Here is an 18,034-nt window from a genome sequence, read left to right as displayed (position 1 = left end):
TGTCATATCATGAGGGATAATAAAGTAATAATAATAATAATAATCATGACATTGACATATCTTAAGTTAGTACACTACATGCATGTCTATAGTCTAAAATAGGATGACCTGTGATCTCAACCCAGCCACTTTCACAGATGGTTGTAAGAAGCATATTTGACATTCGAACTCCACAATCACAAGTTTTGAACGTTTTCACCATATATATATAGTTATAAGAAATGCTATCATGACCAGTTTTGTGATTTCCAAATTTTGCATTATCCATATCACATTAAAGACATTTTATAAATAAATTATTTATCATCACAGCTAGTCAAAAATGGTTCATACATACATACATATACAGAATGGAATAACTTAAATTTGTAAAATGTTGTAACTTGCACTGCCCCATTTAATAATTACACATCAATCTATACAATAGATGACATAATTTCTGCAACAGAAAATGATGGATTGGAATGTGTGTCTTCAAGTTGTGTTGCATCTCTGTTAATTTCTGACTTCTTTTTCTTCTTAGAATGTCTAGGTAGGAGACTATCATTACTACTTGTAGATTGGTGTCGACTGTCACACTCTGAAGACAGCATGGAGTTATCATCGGATGACACACTGTCAGCACATATACCATCATCTATATCACTAGGATCGACCACAATGTCAAGGCGTCGATCTGTGTTTTCATCCTCTGCACTGATACTAATTTGTGGGATGTCTCTGAATTCTTTGCTACTCTTGGCAACATTTGTAGCAGCAGCTTCCACCCTGCTGCAGTGCTCTTCGTGTCTTTTATCGGAGACATACAGGTTCTTTGAGGTGGATATCTTTCTTTTGCATCCGGACAGTTCTTGCTTGGGATGTACTTTCCATCTCATTTTATTGATATCTTTCTGTGTCAGAGTCCTGGATCGATGTAATGTTATGCCATCATTCTGATTGTTTTCTTGTTGTTGTTTACGTTTCATTTGTGGTGTACGAGTTGAGTGTGATCGATGAAGTGTAATAATCTTTCTCCTAGATAATGGAGAGAGTAGTCTCTTTCTATTGTGGTTCGGTCTTGGTGGTAAGGGTGGCGGTTCTTCTGCCGTCATAGACGTTTCTTTACATGATTTTGGTGAATCCAGGCATGGCGTAATCAAAGTACTGTTGGTTCCAAGTATTTCCATAACATTTAGTGCTGTAGGTCTTTCATTTGGATTGATGGACCAGCAGTTTTTCAGCAACTTTTTCCTGTACAAATAAAAAAGACAAAATTTATCTAATTTCAAAAGAAAGACTGAATTCAACTTAAAACAATCTTTTCTAAAAACATGTTTGGATTGGGATTGTTCCATTAAGACATAGTCCCCCAACCATTTCAATTAACTAATTCCTATTCTGAATTTAAAAAAAACAAATATGACCGCCATCGCAAAGGTCAAAAACCACTCTATCATCTGACATTTGTTGAAGGTTTGGTTGAAATTAGCCTACGCATATTTGAGATACTGCTGGTGAACACAGATGGACAGGACTCAATGTAGTAGCCCTCTTCTGGCTTTGCGGGTTGGGTGCTAATAAAGGAACACAAGCCAATTTCAGACTCCATTTACATCTAGTAAATACATTCTGCTACTATCGTGTTTATTGGTATATTGATTTGTGTCTTGAAATGAGCAGTCTCTGTATAGTGTTGATGGTTTATGCATGCACATTTTTTGTACTATCTTGATGTCAATGGAAATTTTTGGGTGCACCAAACATTATGTTACCGAATCATTTATTCAGATTTCCTACATTTGATATCATAGATCTCACAAGTGATACGGTTCAGTCAGCTCTAATGAGGGAATTTGTCTTTCTGATCAGGATCGTTGACCAAGACAGATTATACTGCCACCTAGTGGTCCGCTGTAACTAGAGAATTTGTCTTTCTGATCAGGATCGTCAACCAAGACAGATCGAAAGCTCAATGCAAAAACTTTGAACTTCTGGTGTGTTATAAACTTTGTAAGTCATGTTTCAAGTAAAATGACAAACTAGTATTATATTTATCATACTTCAGATTAAACAAAAGCAACACAGAAATTGTTCAGTTCTGACCTGTGTCCCTTCAAGGTCATGTGTACAGTGTGGTACCTACAATTCTAGACTGCATCCTTCAGGTGGTTCCAAGGTTTCATGTTTCTTGACTGCCTCTAGAACCTGAGTGTTCGATAGGCCTTGGTACGGGAAACTACCAAATGTAATAATTTCATACAGGACAACACCTAGACTCCAGATATCACTTTTACATGTAAACAATCCATCAATGAGACTTTCTGGGGCCATCCAACGTACTGGCAACATGCCTGAAAACAACAAAGTTTAACATTCTAAAAATGTTTCCCTGTATCTTAAAAATGTTCTGTTATATACCGGTAAGCTGCTAAAATACCAACAACCTTAAAGTTAAACTGTCTTTACTCATACATGGAGTCTATTGTTGTTGTTAGTTGATTTGTACTGAGTCTCTTTCATTGATTTTTGTCAGTTACGAGGAGGCATCTTACAGATCCAACTCAAGACTGTTGTGTTTGTGTTTATTCATTATCTAGGTTTACGTTTAAAGTGTTTGTTTCTTCTGGAGTCATACATGATTGAAATTGTAAGATTATAATACATATTAAGTGGAAATGCTAGTTTTGGATGAGTGCTGAACAGTACAAAAACCAGCGAAGATAGCATTAAATTGTCACAGTACAATACCTACCATTTCTTTCAAATCTGTAGTAGTCTGAATCATAGAGAGGTCTTGTCATTCCAAAGTCACCAATTTTGACCAAACGACTGGCATGTACTAGACAGTTTCTACAGGCCAGGTCCCTAGGGTAGAAATGACAACACTATGAAGCCTTTGGTAGCCATGCATGTACAATATCCTCAATAAACACATATAATGTTTTAATTGGAATATATATGTAGACTCATCCATCCTGGTCATTCAATGTTTTTGCTAAGGGCGGTAAGTAGGTAAAATGTACTGATTTCCCATGCCATTTTACCTGGGTTCCCAAACAAAATTTCCTTAGACTCTATGGGGAAACACTGCCATTTTTACCCCTTTCTCCCTTTTCTGTTACCAGGGTTACATGATATTAATTTTTTTTTTTTTTTTTTTTGTATGTATTTGATTCTATGTAAATGCTGCTCCTAATGTTTTGGTGAGCCCCTGATATAAAAGGGATGCAGAAAATAAATAAATAAATAAATTACCCAACCTTAGCAAAAATGCTGTCATTTGATTAGTAATAAAGTTTGAGTTTGTTATCCAGAGTTATCAATTTCAAATTTTATTACTAATATTTGAGCTGCAAAGTTGCAGTGACAGAAGTTGACGGCTTAGTAAAGTATGTATTTGGTATGTCATGATTGATAATCCTACCTACTTTACAGTGACTTATTTGCTAGTTATAGTTGATCACATAACACAACTTACAGGAAGTTCAACTTGAATGTGTAAAATAACAATTTCCTTCATATTTTTTACACACATTTGATATATTCTACAGTTGGTAATATGAATATGACTGACAGGTATCAACTCACAGTGTTTTAATATCATCACATTGACCATTGAAAATATGTCACCAAATATCTCATCTTACATGAGGGTGGGCCTTTCTGCAGTGAATCATAAATTTACATCCAGAAACATGATTATAGGGTTGCTATCTTACTGTCAGTGATGTTGTGATTTTTTCTAAATCTGCCATAGAGGGCATCAATTTTTAAAATTATTTGCTAGATTGAAGATATATAGGGTTGGCCAAGCCATGAAGAACATAGAAATAAAAAGAGCAATGCTAATAATAATACCTGTTTCTTAAACCTACCTGTGTACATAGTTTAATTTAGATAGGTAGTCTAAACCAGCAGCAACATCAAATGCCATTTCACTGAGTTGAACTGGGGAGATGACTTCTGCTTCTTTCTTATCAGGTTGAGTGACTAGATGTCTTCTGGACAGCAAGTAGGTCTTTAAGTCACCTGGTTAGTGGAACAAAACAGGCATTTCATTGGGTAGAATCAGATGTACAGGTGTACGAAAACGCTGGTATTCAAATTATGCAAAACATTTGAATGACTAATTACAGATGTCAGCTGATGAGATGAATATAAACGACGAAAGGATTCATAGAAATTTTGAATATTCATTGAAAAAAATGAACTTAAAGGTCATCACACTTAGTACTCAAACTCATTGTAATCTATAAGAAGTTATTTCAAAGGAAAATGTAGTCTATTTTATCCAACAGCCACACTGTTGATTCTCTTCGCTTTGCAAGAAGATTTTAGTATTTCCTTTGTGGGGAAATTTGCCAATGAGATATTCATTCCAAATACAGTGTGTGTTTAAGACTACACTTGTCAGAAATCTTATTTCTGTTATCATCTTGTTATCTCTGTGTTATTCTCCTTCCTTTGATTATCCTGTGTATTATCTTTTCTTCACTGAATTGTCACTTTCAATGTTATCTATCGAACTGGTGTGGGAGCATATATTACATGGCAGTATAGGTTAGTTCACCTCTATTACATACACCTAGTAACTGTACATCAGTGAGTACACTTGGTAACCCAAGTAACTGTACTTCAGTGAGTATACACGGTAACCCTAGCAACTCTATATCAGTGAGTACACACACGGTAACCCTAGTAATTGTCCATTAATGAGTTTCATTAAATTTGACTTACCATGTAGCATATATTCCATGACTGTATAGGCTGGTTCACCTCTAGTACACACACCTAGTAATTGTACAATGTTGATATGATCAAATCTCTTCATCATCTCAGCTTCACTTAGAAAATCCAACTGTGGATGAGAAATGTTAAAGTCACTGTCAAGGAGTTTTAAAGTCCTTGTCAAGGACGAGTTTTAAAGTTATTTTCCAAGCATTCTGAAGTAATTTCAAGATGTTCCTGAAGTCAAGGTGAGTTATTTTTTCATGAGTATCTCACCAACAGATTGCTGTATGACTTGATACCTACAGAAATTTCCTACTTCACTTATTTCCAAGGATGGATCCTGTTAATTGTTCTTGAAATGTCACATACCATAAACCTGGAAATTTTCACTAAAGACTTATTTTTGCTTTAATGCTGGAAAATAAAACATGAAAATAAAGTGTCTAAAATGCCTCTTCCTCCATGAACAGTGTGCACCAAGTTTAGGAATTCATAAAAAATAGTCTTTTGAAACTATAGTTGAAGACTGTAAAATAGTACAATCTTATGGTGACAAAAATATCTTGGTTTGCAGATACTCGCTTACATGTAATTGTAAATTCCAAATGAGAAAAAGTCACATACCTTGTCTTCAAGAGATGACCCAACTTTAAGAGTCTTGACAGCCACAGCTAGCCACTGATCACCAATCAATGCTTCCCCACCATACACTGTACCAAAGGCACCCTCTCCTAGTTTCCGATTTAAAACTATGTTTTCCCGAGGTATCTCCCACTCATCTAGTGCTAAGTAACCAGCATTCATCTGCATCAAGCTTAGCTCTCTCATTCTCTCATTGGTATCTCTTACTTTCTTATCATACCTGTTGATATATTAGTAGACTCAGTCAAGGTGATGTTGAATTGACATTCAAAAACATTGCGAATATCAGCAATTTCGAGTACATGATGTGTTGGCTTTTGCTTTTGAAATTGATAGAAACTACACAACATACCATACTCATCCATATACCAGCCCCCTGTTCATTTATAAGCCCATACCATGTGTTTACCTGTTTTTGTCTGCTTTGTCTGTTTATGTATAAACCCACGCCTAGAGTTAGTTTTGTTTTGTGCCAGCTCACTAGAGGGTTAATTCAAGGATTACTATGGTAATTGACTTTAAAAATATTTTCCAGGTAATTTTTGTGATGTTTTCAGTACTGCTTTCACAAAAAGCTGGAAGGCTGATCAGATTTAACTTTTCTGTATGGTTGACCAATCTGATTAAAACCCAAGGTAGTGTACACGTCGCAATTTCTTTTGGCTGTTACGTTTACTATTGTTTGTTCTTTTGTTAGTGCTTGTTACGTACATCTAACACAATACCATAGGTTTTCCTGAACCCAATCTCATACTTACGAGTAGCCAAACAGAATCCGTCTTACAATATAACACTCAACTTTTGAGATTGAAAGGAAGAGAACCACCGAACAATCACAATAACATCGTTGTCTGTGTTCTGTGCTCATGCTCTTTTGAACAGAGCACTCTGAAGTACAGTACCCATATGTTGGAGCATTACACATTTTCATAAGTAAGTTACAGTAAGTTACAAATCTTATACTACTGGTAGATATGAGAATTCAGGAAAAAACTATGATTATAATTTTGTCTATTGCTATGAAAACCCCAGCAAGATGTTCACGCTCTATTGTATGTCTAATTAATCTACTTGTCACTTCACTCAGTTCAAAGTATGTTCTCATCGATGAATTCTATTTTCAGAAAGACATACAATGGACAAAAACAAATCATGACTGTTTGATATGCATACAGTGATAATAATCAACACTGCAGTTCTCGAAACAATTATCAGAAAGAAAAGTTTTTTTTATATTAATAGAATGAATTTCAAATTGAATAATTATTCAGCAACATACCTCTTTTTGAAGATAAAACAAGATATGAAAACAACTAAGAATACAGTACTAAAGATGATAACATTGAACAAGATGATGATAGTTGAACATTCTACACCAAGTAACTGTCGTAGTGATTCTCCAAATACACATTCTATGTAGTCTGAAAGAAAGAAAACAATATTGGATTTTTTTTTTCAAAAAAAGGCATGATGCTTACTATGTTGAAAGAAATATTACAGACAAGGTAGTCTGAAAGAAAAAATACATGCTAGGTAGCCTCAAACAACACGTGTTTGCTGCTTAGGCTAGTAGAAAAATACAAACTAGTAATAGGTAGTCTGAAAGAAAAACTATCCATATGAGTTCCGACTCTGAAAAATATATATTCAAAACTTTTTAGCTAGTCTGAAATGAACACATTCTCGACATTTTGAAAGGAAATAACCATAAGCTAGGTAGTCTAATAAAACACAACAAGCTAGGTGGCCTTACAAGGTAGTTATAACCAAACTGCAAACATGTATTCCAAAAACCTTTGGCAATGCATCACTTACACTGAAATTCTGAGTTTGTGGAACTTTGAATGAAAACTCTTTGTTAAAAACACATTGTACCAGTATTTGTTTCAGTACAAGCATATACAATTCCTGTTCATCATCTATGTTACAAAACTCAGTATCAGATACATTAGGTGATGAGTTTGAAAACCAGCTTGAATCATCAGTTTTCGTGCTATATTAGGCTTTTACAAGAAGTTTGAAATTTGCATTTTATCATTCAACATGTATATTTTTGATATATTTGCTTGTCAGTTTCATTTTCGTTTGAGACCTTTTTTAATGTCAATTTGTAGCTTTCTCTTTTGTCTACTTTTTCATAGTGAAATGAGTTTCACTTTACTTACTTTTATCACTGTGTGATTGTTAATGCTATGATGCTTGAGGGCCTCAGTGGAAAGAAGTGTTTCATTTACTTTAGTACTGTAACACTTATTTGAGCTACCCTGAATAAATGATATTTTATTATTTATTATCATTATTAGATACATTAGAGGAATATTATACCTGATCTTCCATCATTTGGAATTATTCCAGTCACCCATAAAATGCTATCATCATATATTGTCAGTAAGCTGCTTGCATTTTTTCTTCCTGGAATATATAGACCAATCTCCTAAGGGGAAATCAGAATATTCTTTGAATACAGAAAACTTGTTTTAAAGTATAACGGTAACATTATCATCAATTCCTCTTGTTCTTTATCATGTATTATGAAACTTGATAATCAATCGATCAATCAATCAATCAATCAATCAATCAATCAATCAATCAATCAATCGGTTGGTCAGTCAGTCAGTCAGTCAGTCGATCAATCAATCAATTAATCAATTAATCAATCAATCAATCAATCAATCAATCAATCAATCAATCAATCAATCGGTTGGTTGGTCAGTCAGTCAGTCAGTCAGTCAGTCAGTCAGTCAGTCAATCAGTCAAACAATCAATCAATCAATCTATCAATCAATCAATCAATCAATCAACCAATGAAAGCGTTGTAAAGCATTAACATATCCATATTTGGAATATACCAACAATCCACTAGTGGAAAGGAGAAATTACAATATAGGAATTGTAGTTACTGTTTTTCAACTTGTGTCCATATCATAGATTTTGCTTGACAAGGTACTCATTAACTTACTAATTTAAATCAATGTTTTTTTCTATTGTCAACACAATTCCTAGTTAAATCCAATTACAGTAAAGCCATTTTTTAAAGGTGCATTAAATTTTCTTATTTCATTACAGTCTTCACTGCATTTGTCAGAAAGAAAATGTGTGAAACACTCGTATGAATTTAGTTGATATCAGTCTGTGGATTTACCACAAAATGAAGACATGCTAAATACTTAGATTTGACAGTAGGGATTCTAAAAAGTAACACTTACCGTACTAAAATTTGAAAAGAACTGTAATATACTGATATTAGCTAGTCTGTCAGGGCCATCAAAGAACACATGTCCAGTAAGACCTTCAAGATCAGTCTCATCTATAAACTCCATGTATGACCTGAATCAAATCAAATCAAAAAACAAATTCATAACCAGTCAATAAGTGTACATCTCATTGATCTAGAATCATATCCTTTAGTTCCGAACTCAGCACATAAGCTGAAGAAGGCTTAGTAATTCAGTCAAAACAGCTAAGGTAGTTAATTATTTGAGCAATATTTTTTTTCAGGATCAATTTGCTCCTGATTATGCCCCTGAAATTAAACCTTAAGAGCAGAGTAAAATCATACTATATATATCAAAGTTTAGTTCTTATCAAGGTTCATTTTGACAAATGTCATGTTTATCTATTGAATATAAATTATCATCAATGTAGTTGATTGATAATGATCACGTTAATGCAAATAAATTGATTCCTCATCATGAAAATAGTCATTATGCAAGTGGGCTTCAAAATTTGTCTGTCAAATGCAGCTTACAGGTAAAAACATAAAGGGATTGCCAAACACATTTTATGTTCCCCAAAAACAATTTAGATAAATAAGAAACAGGCTTCCCACAGACCATTCATTACAATATAAACAACACCACATTCCTGCCGACAAGCAGGCACTGTATGTGTACACACACATATCACTTGTAATTTTGAATCAATACACTTGTATGTGTCAATATCTGAGCCTGCAATGCAATATTAACTTTCAATAGCTTGTTTGTTCCAAGGACAATGTGTGTGTCTGTGTATCAGTAGGAGCCAGATGATGTTGTTTATATTGTAATGAGTGGTCTGTGGGAAGCCAATTTCTTATCTATCTAAATTGTTTTTAGGGAACATAAAATGTGTATGATACACACGTCAGTCATTTGGCAGTCCCTTGATGTTTTATCTGTAAGTTGAATTTTCACCTAAATACCAGTAAATTTAAAATGTCACCTGCTAAACGCAGGTATTTACAAAAATTCACCTTCATTGGACCATATATCACCTGTAAATGCCAGTAAGTACTAGCAATTTCCTATGTTGTGAAATACACTTAATAAAGTATTTATGGTTTGAGTTTGGAACTATAGTACAATATAATAACTTAACCTAGAAAGTGACACTCTTAATCTTGAAACCCCCAGAAACATCCCAACACATACAAGACCTATCAACTAAGTAGTTTTGGTAGTGTTTTGAAAAAAAAAAATCCTTTTTTAAAAAAACCTAATGTACTTTTCACCGATCCTATTACTTTGCCTTAGGCAATTCCTTAACTAGATATCCAAAGTAATATTTCCACTAAATATCACAATTGACCCATTTTTTTTTTTACTTATTCACAGACAGAAACCTGGAGAGACACTTTACTATTCTGTAGCATGACTGAAGTTTTAGGTTTATTTCTACACTGTGAAAACAGTAGGTACATAAAGTTGTGGTCATGTGAAAGTTATTCATATATTTCATTGCCATTGATGAATGCACCTTTGTTTATTAACATTCTGTTTATATTCACAAAGTAAACCTCCTTGACACAGAAACCAAGCATTTTGAGTAATCAGTGAAGGAAGCCATTTTACAACCGGGCATACCACCATCACTAAACAGAGACAGAGGGCGATACAAGCTTTCAGGCACTTATGACCCCTAGCTAAGCTGTTCTGTATAATGTCGGACCACTAAAATACTGTTCGTTAGTGGTCTGAGGTATAATGGGTCAATCTGTTGACAAAGACTGAAGTACACGGCCAAACATTTCTGGTCATAATTGTCAATTTTGTGTTTGGATCAAAAGATTAATACAACACAAGGAGCTCTCTTATTATCAATGCTCAATGTTATGGGCCCGGGGTTATGGGTTAGGATAGACTAGCTGCTATAGGTATTTCTTGACTCCCCATAGTAACCTTCTCTCCTTTTGTTAACATTTCCTTTATTTCAACATGGTTTGTAATCATTTTTATTTGGATAAATGAACACCTTATTATCATTATCATTATTATTTAAATTTTACTGTAATCAATCATTTAGGAACTGTCAGTGTCAAAAACAACATTTGCAAATCTGTTATGATTTCACACTTACTACAGAGTCAGAATTACTATTCTACTCTTCGACTAAAAAAAGATATTTGTAGGGAGAGAGAGAGAGAGAAAGAGAGAGAGAGAGAGAGAGAGAGAGAGAGAGAGAGAGAGAGAGAGAGAGAGAGAGAGAGAGAGAGAGAGAGAGAGAGAGAGTAACTTACTGAACAGTTTCATTGGATGTAATTGTACTGAGTGCAAGTACATCATGTTGTAACAGTTTATCCAACGCTATGGCCATAACCCATACAGTGTCATAGGCATACGGGGCATATGCAGAATAAGGTATATCCTGTAATAGAACAAATGATATATGCTGTCACAACTTTATATGAATGTAAATTGAATAACTTTTTTGGATAAGGTGACATCATGTTGAAGGCCGAGTAGTTAAAACATGGCCAGTCTTTCCACTGCGGTTGAAGTTCAAGCCCTAGTCTGTGTTTGATTAAATTTACCACGCTGTAAGTAAGAAGAGCGCCATTCACTTTGACTGAGACTACCGAATAACACAGGTTTTCATCTGGTACTCTGGTACTCTGGTTTCCTCCTGTATCAATGCTGAATCAATGAGGGTCAGCCCTCACTGGTCTTCTTGATAGACAAGTTCATAAAAACTTAAAAACTATCCATTATAAATAAAGATTAATATGTAATTGGATTCTACACATCAATACAAGTTGATATAGCTATCATGCACACAGTATCATGGACAAACTTGAAGATACATGTAGTACATTTGACATTAGGGAAATAAATGCATTGTCAATATTATTATCATCAAATGTAAATTGGCAATGTTGGTCTTGGTGTGTTCAGGGGTGTATATACTGGTACATCCCTTAAATTTTTTATAAAAAACTTTCAATCTAAAGATATCAAATTTGTGAACATCTTACAGGAGTTAAAATCAATCCTTATTTTGACAAAATAATACAGCAACATTACTTTACTCTGCATAATTTTGCTATTGTAATGAAAATAAAACCATGTTACTTGCAAAACGATATCAGCAATTTTGTTGCAAAACTGATAATTACAATTCCAGTACAGTTCAATTTTGAGTGTTTAGTGGTACTGATTATGAGACTACAGTATTCACAATACTAACCAGTTCCTCAATGATTTGACGGTATTTATCATTGAATTCTTTGACTGTGATTCCACCAACTATTTCGATGTCATCATCCTGCATATTGGTACTAGTGAATGCCATGATTCCCTGTATAGCTACTGCCATCTCAGCTGTACTACAGGGTACAGATTCCTGTGGACTGTATTCAGGACTGTTATAATAGTCAGTATTCCACCAATCTTTGGCGTACCAGGCTGGTACAAACCACTGATAGCCTTCATATGATGTAGCACCCTACAATTATGACAAGTGGATAAACATTTAGACTCTGTTAGGGATGATCACACAATGTCACACAAGCTCAACAAGCTAACTTTGTTCGTTCAGTAGAGGAGGGGGTCTGGCTGTCAATGCAATTGCTGAACTTCATTTTCACATTTCTAAACAAGTTTCGAAAACTTTCACGCCTTCAATGAAAACAGGTTCTGTATTTACTATTGAGATGTTGATAAGTTGATTACAAATTTACAACTAATGTGACGTACATGCAGTGCTGGGTTTCTGGTTGTATTTTATTCTGTTTACTATCATGTTTTAACACAATGCATCTATCGTAGTGATGTGACCCCTACAGTTTTCATTATGATTTACATCATATATAAATGTGTCAAATGTCGCACTTGTGAATGTTCGTTTAGGGGAGGGGGTTTTGTCCTAAAGGAACGAAGTTTGTTTATTGAGCTTGTACGATATTGTGTGATCGTCCCTTACATGTAGTACAACAATGCTTAAAATGTTGTTAATGGTGGTTGATTATATTGTGTTCACATGAACCCCAACAGTCCATTCAGATTACAGAGTGATACAATACATATTTGTGACTGTGTTAGAACCCATTAACACAAGTGACAATGTAACTTATAACATACAAATTTATCACATGCATTTTGTCTTTAATTTCTGAGTTACATAAGACAAATCCTGGGAGTGTTTTTCTGTCCAGCAAAATTTCCGATTTGACATAACCTCTAGAAACCACTTTCAGCAAACACATTGTGCAATAATTCATGTCTATCAGACATCAGAATTAATTTGTTTTTACCATCACCATAGCAACAAAATTATGACTCATACATGTAGCATACAAATTATGAATAAATTCTGGTACTTTACCATTTTATTTTAGCTGAGAAATTTTAAAAACAGAAAATTGCATAGTTTGGCCACTAGAAGCGCTGTTTGGAAGAAACTTTTTGGACCAAAAGTGAGGGATTTTAAAAACAAAAGATTGCATAATTTGACCACTAGGAGTGCTGTTTGGGAGTAGCTTTTGGACCAGAACAGTGTTTATTTACCTGATGATAAGCTTCACAAAACACTGCCCTCGCTGAGTACTCATAAAAGTTACCAATGACAATGTGAGCATTCTTGTCTTTGATTTCAGAGATGTATACTGACAAATCCTGGGAGTGTCTTTGTCCAGGAAATTTCCGATTTGACACAACTTCTACACCACTTTCAGCAAACACATTGTGCATAGTATCAACAACATTCAGGAAGTCTGCGCCGTCTTCTGTCAATGTTGCACACCTCCTCCAGTCAAAATACTCAAACAGTGAAACATAGCAATACCTGGAATATAATTGAAGTCACATAAAACTTAAAAGAGTCATAATTCCATAACTGTTAAAGTGGTGAAAATAAATATATTTTTTTATTTTGATGTCGGAGCTGAAAATTTGGGTTGGTTGGGTAATGAAAAACGGAAGGAAAAAAAATTTGGTCACCCTACAACAAAATTACGGAGATTTACTTACGAATGTTCACTTGATGGTGGGAATGTTCTATAGAAGTATGGATACTCATTTCTGTCAGATAGCCCTGGAGATTCTGTACTGTAACTGATCATGATTGTCCTGAAATATTTGGACAAACCAGCTATGGTCTCAGCTTCTTTGGAACACGCAGGTCCAACAATGCCTAGTGGTTAAAACAGACAAAAGTTAATATGAACATAAACAGAAATGACCGCAGCTTAATTTGACTCTTCTAGTTCAGTCTGGCAAGATAAAAATGTTCTCTGGTCATCACATTTTGTGCACAATGTAAGTAAAACTTACCAACTAGTAAGCTCTCTGGTCATCACATTTTGTGCACAATGTAAGTGAAACTTCCCAACTAGTAAGCTCTCTGGTCTTCACATTTTGTGCACAATGTAAGTAAAACTTACCAACTAGTAAACTCTCTGGACATCACATTTTGTGCACAATGTAAGTGAAACTTACCAACTAGTAAACTCTCTGGACATCACACTTTGTGCACAATGTAAGTGAAACTTACCAACTAGTAAACTCTCTGGACATCACATTTTGTGCACAATGCAAGTGAAACTTACCAACTCTACATTTCTCAACATCAGTCAGGTAATTCAGATAAGCTAACAAAGCTCTCTGGTCATCACACTGTGTATCGTAGGTCTGTAGCTCTAAGTGGTAGATTCCTAGAATATTTGGATTTGCATTGATGGCACTGATAGCCATCCTAGCTGCTGGCTCTATACCAGGTTGTGGCCAGACGCTGCCAGTGTTGGTGAACATTCCACCAATGTAAATGGTTTGGTTTACTATCACACCTGATTTGAAATAAATCAGACAATCTGAGTGTAAGAATTCTACTATACACACACTAGACTGAAATACTCCTCATAGCTGGCAGTGATTCTTTTAACATTTCACTAAACATGTTTGTAATATTGAGTGATTCAACGTGTAAGGTATTCCTTGGAATGCTACTGACCTTTAGTTTAATCTTCAATTCTGCTTAAAAGTTTGATTACTTTAAACTCTTACTGGTATACCAGGTTTCCATTCACACACTTCCTGGATTTGACATTATGCAAATTTTGAATTTCTTTGTAATTTTACACTCTTATCTTTACAGCTTCTTGGCTTTTAATAGAGAAATGTTGACAAATTATATTTTCTGACCTGGTATCCAGTCCATCCAGATGTCTTCATTATCCTTGACCCACTGACACGCTGCTTCCATTTCAGTCAGTTTATTTACATACTGGTATCTCAAGATGTCATCGATTTCAACTTGAGACATTTCAATGTCTTCCAGAACACTGAATACATGTGGTAGAGCTGATGCCACTTTGTGCCATGCATACTTCTCTAGTATGTTCAGTTTGAAATCACAACCACCAGTTTGCCCTCCCAGACATGTCGGGAAGGTTATTCTTGAATGATTGCCGGTAGCAATGATTCCGTTGGGGGTCCAATTCAGGAAGAGAACAGGTTGTCTGTTATCATGACGGTCCTGGACATAGTTGTAAAGTTTTGGCCCAATCCATGCTATACTGACGTTCAAATCTAGTGATGTAATCTGATCTATCAGTGTATCCTTATTGTCATCTGTAGCAATTAAAAATGAACAATAATGAACAACATATCTTTCAAACAACATAAGGTCACAAAGCCAAGTAAAAACTACTAAGTATATTAAATTGAGTTGTTGATGGCTGAGTACTAGTGGTTGCTATAGGCTCTAGCCTCTTATACTGCAGCCTCAGTTCAAACCTACCTAGCACTGGCCAGGTTTTGATTACAAATTAACCAGGTCTGTATGTAAGAAGGGTGCTCAGTCCAACTCTATCGAACAACTTTTTTACTTGTATTTTGAGCACCTAAGAACCAGTGAAATTGACACAGGTTGTTGTGGCATAGAACAACCAGGGTATATAATCCATATTTTCTGTTCAGAGACAATATCTTGGCTTGTGCATACTATAATAAACATTATCTACCTGGATACTCTGCTAGTAGTACAGCACAGTTTGATTTATCTCTAGGACAATTAACTGGTCTATATACACCATCGATACAATCCTCATCTTCACAGTATCGTTGGGATATACTGCCCTCTATCAACGTCAATTTATCTAGTACATGAGGATCGATCCAAAACACTTCATTGGCTGCTGGTACTTCCAAAATTCTCCAATGGTCACCAACTTTCTCATATTCCTCCCAGAAATAATCTACTAAATATTTTGGCTCATACCATCCAAACCTACAATGTAAAATAAATAATCACTGTCATCCAAGGTGTTTTTCTTTGAAAATGACATTTGTATAGAGCAAACAGCTACTTGTATACAAATATCAAATTATTTCTATTTTACCACCTTCCACATATCCTTCTCAAGCCACTCAGCTGATTAATATTGAGACATGATGTAACCTTTGTCCTCTATTTACTATATAAACTGATTATTTCATATTTGAACAGTAGTCCTAAACTTTCTACAAATCCTGTATTCATCTCACCATTTCTTACCGGTACTTACCACCTGATACTAATCCTCTTAAACCCAACAAATTCATCATCTCTTACTTACCATCTGGTCTTAATCCTGTCCTAACCAATCATCTCATCATTTCTTACCTTCCACCTGATCTATAATCCTGTCCCAACCAATCAAGTCCGATCATCTCTTACATGTCACCTGGTACCCCCAACCAACCAACCACCCAATCAACAAATCATTTCTTACCTGCCACCTGGTCCCAATTGTCCTGCACGTACCACAAATCCTGTATCCACCCAATCATCTGCTGAGTCTTCAGTTATCATATTCAACCAGACTTCAGTACTGAGCATTGATATTGGAATATCAACCACATTCCTATCATTACATTGCCTGTGATTTTTAGTTGGAAAAAAAACACATGCATTTATATATAAAGATTATTTCCATGTACAACAACAACAACAACAACAACAACAACAACAACAACAACAACAACAACAACAACAACAACAACAATCCATTTTCTCAAAATCATTGAACAAACCAGATATCATGAACAATGTGTGCATATCTGCAAGGCTCTCTTCTAGGATCAGTGACCAAATTGCAAGTTGGTATATTACACAGCACCATCTATAGTGCAATACTTCCCAATCTTTTGTTTTTATAAAGGTGTGGCATTCCTATGTTATTTAGATGATGTAATATGACAATATGATTTTCATGAATAAAACCCACATATAATATATACACATGTATCATTCAAGTAATATCAGTGCAGAGAAAATACAGAAATCTTAATTTCTTTTCGAACAAGAAAACCCAATTTCAGAAACGATTAGCTGATTTTTTTCCTCGCTTGTATTTATGAACACTTGTTGATATAAATAAATGAGTATGCTGATTAGCCGCAATTATTGAACAGAAGTAAATGTAACTTGACAATTACACTTACCAGATATTTGTTGATGGACATCCAGTGAGTCGTTGCATGACAGAATCAATGTCCATTGGTCCTGGTGAATGCAATACTTCAACATCGCGGTATCCTAACACTTCACTGGATAATATGGCAAGAATATAAGTAACAATCATATGAGAAGCTTTATTACTGGTTTCCAAGATTATTGGCAGTACCTGGCCATTGTCATACCAAATCCGTTCTACTGGGTCTGTAAATCAGAATATAAAAGAATAGGTTTCACCTTTAATGAAGTGCAAAATGTTGGACATATTCTAACATAGTCTGTAAGGTTCACTGTGACGGGGGCCCTCAAACATCAGCCAACCCCTAACAGAGGAGGCCGGTGAGGGCGAAACGTCACGACGCATCTTAGAGTCTAATTCTAACAGAAAGAATTTTCATTTTGTTGTTGTTTTCTATGACCACAACAATACATGTCTTAGTCTGGAAGGTACGCCGTTAAGAGACGCCCTCGCACATCAGTGTTATGCGTACTTTGTGTCAATTTCAGGGCCCTTACATACCACAGGCTGGTGAGGGTGAAACAACACATTGTATCTTACAGTCTATGCATGCCATTGACTCCGTGGTATTCAAAATATGAGTCAAATGCTCAATTTTTCTTTGATCATTTTCTTTACGCTTGTAAAGGTATAAATGTGCAATACTTTGTCTTCACTCAACAGGAAAATATTTTAATTCTTGGCACAATAAATTTTGTCACTAATCATCCTGGACTCACTGTGACAAAACTCTATGTTTCTTTTATTTTCCTAGTTAGAACAAAGAACTATCTTGGAGAATAATAAAGACAAATTTTGAATACAATAAACTAAGACATCCCAGTTTAGCTTACAAATAATACTGTGCGGACAGTACAGGATTTATGAATGCTGTGTCATCCTTCAAGTAATCTAGAGTAAAGTTCATGTGTTTGCTGGCTACACAGGATAGTACGAATTACCAGGTGAGATAGTATCAAACAACTGACA

General features: G+C 35.1%; 1 protein-coding gene across 1 annotated transcript; it reads right to left on the bottom strand.

Moving 5' to 3' along the window:
• Positions 1–416: 416 nt before the first annotated feature.
• LOC144437483 (uncharacterized) lies at positions 417–17,621 on the bottom strand. The gene is made up of 19 exons (XM_078126425.1): positions 17,567–17,621; positions 17,034–17,250; positions 16,322–16,468; positions 15,572–15,837; positions 14,751–15,179; positions 14,159–14,395; positions 13,581–13,743; positions 13,119–13,395; positions 11,800–12,057; positions 10,853–10,980; positions 8,562–8,682; positions 7,681–7,789; positions 6,635–6,776; positions 5,338–5,575; positions 4,720–4,840; positions 3,858–4,011; positions 2,735–2,847; positions 2,126–2,333; positions 417–1,233 (listed from the first exon to the last, which is right to left on the bottom strand). Exons 1-19 carry the CDS (start codon positions 17,619–17,621, stop codon positions 417–419), a joined length of 4,200 nt encoding a protein of 1,399 aa, XP_077982551.1.
• Between the last annotated feature and the right edge of the window lie 413 nt (positions 17,622–18,034).

Source organism: Glandiceps talaboti, chromosome 7 (genome assembly GCF_964340395.1).
Source record: "Glandiceps talaboti chromosome 7, keGlaTala1.1, whole genome shotgun sequence".
Taxonomy (NCBI): domain Eukaryota; kingdom Metazoa; phylum Hemichordata; class Enteropneusta; family Spengelidae; genus Glandiceps; species Glandiceps talaboti.
Note: the sequence above shows the minus strand (reverse complement) of the source record. Positions and strands in the feature narration are given on the sequence as shown.